At 38.8% G+C, this 5,748-nt stretch overlaps 1 protein-coding gene across 1 annotated transcript; it reads right to left on the bottom strand.

Annotated features, from left to right (window-relative positions):
- Positions 1-2,713: 2,713 nt before the first annotated feature.
- On the bottom strand, positions 2,714-3,603 carry LOC109218677 (ras-related protein RABA5d-like). Its single transcript, XM_019383051.1, has one exon. The coding sequence runs from the start codon at positions 3,430-3,432 to the stop codon at positions 3,031-3,033; it is 402 nt and encodes a 133-aa protein (XP_019238596.1). The 5' UTR covers positions 3,433-3,603; the 3' UTR covers positions 2,714-3,030.
- Positions 3,604-5,748: the final 2,145 nt, after the last annotated feature.

Below are 5,748 nucleotides of genomic sequence, written 5' to 3' on the forward strand. Positions count from 1 at the left end.
ATAGAACTCGAACAAAACCAGGTCTGGGCCAAGCTTCTTCAAGGTTTGACCTTGAAACCATAGTAACCAGGCATGTAGGAGTCATAGGAGGAGGACTCAGGCCTGTAATGGCTTTGGAAGCCATTGATTCAGGCGACTTTAGGGTGGAAGTGGAGGGAGGCGGCTAGGGTTTCTGAGGGAGCTTGAGAGAGAATTGGGAGAAGGGGGGAATCCAAGGGCGGCTACAGGTGAGAAATGATTAGGTTTAGGGGTTAGGTCGGGTTAAAAAAGGAAGGGGCGAATGTGAGCCGTTGATCTAAGTGATCAACGGTTGGGATTAAAAGGGGGATCCGGGCGGGTTATTAAAAGGGTCATGGGTCGGGTAGATTAGGTAATTGGGCTGGGCAATTGGGTTTAGGAATTGGGTTTAATTAGAGGTTCAAATCCGGCTAAAATTGAAATGCAAATGGGCTATCATTTAAATAGCCATTTTTCCCTCATTTATTTTATAAAAAATAGTAAAATAATTTCTAGAAGTAAATTAAAGGCACTAAAATGATTAATAATACATAATTATTAAATTAGAAATATTGGAGTCAAATTTTATAACTATAAATACGATTAAATTTTAAAAGAGGCCAATATTGCAAATTACATGCAATTTAGCTTTAAAAATATCAAATAAATTTATAAAAATGTGCGAAAATTATGTTAGCTATATTTTAGCATAAATATGAGAATCCAGTAAATGACTCACCAAAAAATAATATTTTTTTGGAGTAATTATTCGGTTTTCCTTGATAAAATAGGGCGATAAATTGATTTAAAAATCTTTTAAAAATTAAGGAAAAATAATAAAACCTTGGGACATGCTTATATATGCATATACAGGCTATTTTGAAGGTATTTTGCATATTAAAAAAAAACACAGGGAAAAATTGGGTATCAACAGGTCCCGCTTCTGCGGTGACCTGACCGCATCTGCGGTCCCAGCCTTCACCCTTCACCACCGCATTTGCGCCCCTTTGGCCGCTTCTGCGGCTCCGCACTTGCGGCCCAAGTCTCGCAGGTGTGGTTACACCAGCAACCAGCAACTTCAGCTCTTCCTCCAAGTTCCAATTCGATCCGTTAACCACCCGGGATCCACCCGAGGCCCCCGGGACCCCGTCCAATCACACCAACTAGTCCCAAAACACATTACAGACTTGCTCGAGGCCTCAAATCATATCAAACAACGCTAAAACCATGAATCACACTCCAATTCAAGCTTAATGAACTCTAAAATTTCAAACTTCTACTTTCGGTGTTTAAACCTATCAAATCACGTCCGATTGTCCTCAAATTTTGCACACGTCATATTCGACATTACGGACCTACTCCTACTTCCGGAATCAGAATTCGACCCCGATATCAAAAAGTCCGCTTCCGGTCAAACTTCTCAAAAACCTTCAAATTTCTATATTTAGCCAAATGACTCCAAAATGACCCACGGACATCCGAATTCACTTCCGATCGCGCTCCCAACACCAGAATCACCATACGCAGCTATTCCCAGATCGGAATCCCAAACGGACGTTGATAACACTGAAATGCACTTCAACTCAAACTTATGAAATTCTTCCAAAATGCTAACTTCCACAATAGGCGCCAAAACGTCCCCGAGTCCTCCAAAACCCGATCCGGACATACGCCCAAGTCCGAAATCATCGTACGAACCTGCTGGAACCTTCGAATCCCGATTCCGAGGCCGTTTACTCAAAAATCCAATCTTAGCAAATTCTTTCAACTTAATGCTTCCGAAATGAGAATTCTCTTTCTAAATCAACTCCGAACTCCCCGAAATTCAATTCCGATCATGCGTACAAGTCATAATACCCGAAATGAAGCTGCTCATGGCCTCAAACTGCTGAACGGCGCGCTGGAGCTCAAAACGACCGGTCGGGTCGTTACAAGATTTTACCGAAAAAATCCGAAAAAACCCTAATAACCCGAAAACCCGAGAAAAACTGAAATTGAAAAATCCGAGTTTATTGGTTTGGTTTGGTCTTTATATTTAAAAACCCGACATAATTGATTTGGTTTGGTAATTGAAAAATCCGAACCAACCCGACCTATGTAAACCCCCTACTCTTTGCAATGAGTTTTTCCATTCTAAAAGCTCGAATACAAGACATAAATCTGCTTAATTGTTCGAGTCATAGAACTTGATTCGTGACAAATAGTAAGAAGAAAATTTGGATTAGATAATAATTTTATAAGACGAGCCTATCCAAGATTATCACATTTCTTCACGCTAAGGCTGTCCAACGGGACGGGCCGACCCGTCCCGTCCCGCGTCCCGTCCAGTCCCGTCCCAAGTTAAACGGGATGGGCCAATGTTAAACGGGACACAGGATGGGACGGGACGGCCATTTCGTCCCATTTGTCCCGTCCCGTTTTGTCCCGTTTCGTCCCGTCCCGCCAGAATTTTTTATTTGTTTTGAAAAAACTAGCCGTTCGGCAACGGCTTAAATTGCAAAAATAGCCGTTGCCAATGGTCCAAACAGCCCCTACCCCCCTCCCCCCCCAAATACCCNGATTAATCCGAAACCGAACTTAAAAAATCCGATCCAATCCGAGTTTATTTGGATTGTCATTTCTTCAATCCGAAAACCGAAAATCCAAACCGAAATTCTATATTTAATCCGAACTGCCCGAACGCCCACCCCTAGATATAACTAGTAAAGTTGTTGTCACGTGATCGAGAGGTCACGGATTCGAGCCATGAAAATAGCCTCTTGCAAAAATGCAAGGTAATGCTGCATACAATAGAACCTTATGATCCGGCCCTTTCTCCGACCCCCGCATAGCGAGCAGTGGCGAAGCTAGGAATTTTTCCGAGTTATTCAAATTTGAAAGAAATGAAAAAAAAATTCCGACAAAGGGTGTTCCATATGTGTTATATATCTCTAAAACGTAATATTTTACCTATATACACAGTGTAATTTTTCGGCGAAGGTGGTTAGTTGACCACCCTTGTGATCATGTGGCATCGCAACTGATAGCGAGAGTTTAGTGCATCGAATTAAAATAGGAAATATGACACATAAATTGAAACAGAACAGTACGAAATAACTTACTATTAAGCTCATCAAGCCACCTCGTAACACTTTCAAAAGTACTTCTCCGACTAATATCATAAACAAGTAATGCACCAAAAGCACCACGATAATAAGCAGAAGTTACAGCTCTAAACCTTTCTTGACCAGCAGTATCCCAAATCTGAGCTTTTACTTCTTTACCATTAATTTCAAGAACTTGGGTCTGAAACTCAACTCCAATTGTTGCTTTTGAATGCAAGTTGAACTCATCTCTAGCATATCTTGATAATAAATTTGATTTTCCAACTGCTGAATCACCTATTATTACAATCTTGAAAAGATATTCTTCAATATCATCATCTGATGAATCCATAACTGTTTGATTAGTAGAGTATACTGTAGAAATAGATCTTGTTATTTGGGGTATAAATTTTTTTTTTTTTTTTTTTGGGAGTTGATATTTTGAGATGTTCAAGAAAATGGAAGGTGGGTAAACTGAGAGAGAATTTAAGAAAGGTTTTTAATGATATGATGAGTGGACCTTATGTTATGTCATGTTGTGTGTAATAAATTGCTACTTTTTGCCAGATTACGCGCCAGTTTTTTCTCATTTTATTTTTTATTTTATATTAAAAAAGTGCATTAATTGGGGTTTGATTCACCGACAAAATTATGGGTTAGTCTTTGACTCTTTGTTCAATTTTATATGCTACTTCTATCTGTCTCATTTTATATGATTAATTTTAGAGAAAATCTTACTTTATATCCATTAATTCTAAATTATTTACCCTTTAATGTCCAGGTCCAAATTATTTACTTCTCCTATCCATGCAGCCCAAACTATTTACCCGGCCTTTATTTTATTCGGCCCAAAGTGTATTCGTACTGTAAGCTAAGGCTGTCCAACAGGACGGGCCGGCCCGTCCCGTCCCGCGTCCCGTCCCGTCCCGTCCCAAGTTAAACGGGATGGGCCAATGTTAAATGGGACACGGGATGGGACGGGACGACCATTTCGTCCCGTTTGTCCCGTCCCGTTTCGTCCCGTCTCGCGTCCCGACATTTTTTTTTATAAAAAAAACTAGCCGTTGGGCAACGGCTTAAATTGCAAAAATAGCCGTTGCCAACGGTCCAAACAGCCCCTATCCCCGCCCCCCCCAAACACCCCCTACCTCCCCCAAACTTTTAATATAACCCCTAAGTTTATTAAATTATACTTTGGCCCTATTTTCTACTATAAATACCCCCCATTCTTCTTCATTTTTCCCCACAAAAAATCAATCTTCTCTCTCAAATCTCTTACATTCTAATATTCTATCTATATTATTCTCTCTATTTTGTTACTATCAACTATCATTCAAGTATTTGGGCAAAATTCCATCATTCAAGTATTCGGGCAAATTTTTTGGAGCAACTTTCAAGCTTCAAATTAATTCGTCAAGTATTTGGAGCAATATTTTGGGCAATTTCTTCAAGTTTCAATACTTAATCACGGTGCACTCGTTCCATCTCCTAATTTTAATATATAATTTTTGCGTATCATTTTAGTGCTTAATTTTTGTGTTTACTTTACGTGTTATATTTTCGTATTTCATTTGTGTGTTTAATTTTTGTGCTAGCTTTTTTAATTTAATTTCGTATTTAAATTATGGCACCTAAAAATATATTTGGCATTTTTTAAAAAAGCAGTAAAAAAAATAGTAAAGGTGAAAGTAGTAGTAATCCTAATCCTAGTCATAATCCTAACCCTTCTCCTAGACCTAGAATTAGAAAACATATTGATGAAATGACTCATGTTGATGAAACTTCATTTTCCCAACCCCCCACATTTTATGATGTTCATGTCGGAGAACAATTAGATCATGAAACTTTACAAAGACAATTTGGCAATGATATTTTTTTTGAGGACGAAGAAAATGAGGATGAAGAAAATGAGGAAGAAGAATTAGATGAAACACCCACTAGTCCTGCAACACAAGCTCCAACTCAGAGTCAATCTCAGTCTGGAGCTTTACCCCCTGTACCCCCTGTAAGGGGTAAGCCTAAGGCTGAACGTCCCAAAACATCACTTGTATGGAAATTTTTTAAACATGATAAAGTCAATCATCGTGCTATATGTGAAAAATATAAGCAACAATTTGCACGCGCAACAATTTGCACACGCAACAAGTGGTGGGACGGGGGGTTTAAGTAGACACTTAAAAAAGCATCACAAATTTTTATGGATACAAGCTAACATAGAAGTCGGAATAATTATAGATCCTACCATCAGTACTGGCACTCCTAGTGGATCTGGTTCTAATCAAATTCAACAACAACTTGACCCTGCTTCTGGTCATGTTTTACGCAAATATAACAAAGATAGAGATCGTGAGATCTTAGCAAAAATGGTGGTTGTCTGTGGCTTACCTTTTACTTTCCCTTCTCACCCTGCTTTTGTGCATTATATGCAAGAAATTTATAACCCTGCTTTTCAAGGTTTTCCTAAGACCACGGTTAGAAATGATGTTTTTAAATTTCAAACCGAATATCTTCAGTATATTCGTTGTGTATCTTTTCACTTAGATTGTAAAGTGTCCATCACATCTGATATAGGTCGTAGTCCTAATGGTTGTGATTATTTAACTGTTACATGTCATTGGGTTGATCATCAGTGGAACTTGCAAAAACGTATTATTGGTTATAAATTTGT

This window comes from Nicotiana attenuata, unplaced genomic scaffold (genome assembly GCF_001879085.1).
Source record: "Nicotiana attenuata strain UT unplaced genomic scaffold, NIATTr2, whole genome shotgun sequence".
In the NCBI taxonomy this organism is placed as follows: domain Eukaryota; kingdom Viridiplantae; phylum Streptophyta; class Magnoliopsida; order Solanales; family Solanaceae; genus Nicotiana; species Nicotiana attenuata.

Excerpts from the sequence above, each read along its gene's own strand:
- LOC109218677 (XM_019383051.1), bottom strand. The coding sequence starts at position 3,432 with ATGGATTCATCAGATGATGATATTGAAGAATATCTTTTCAAGATTGTA.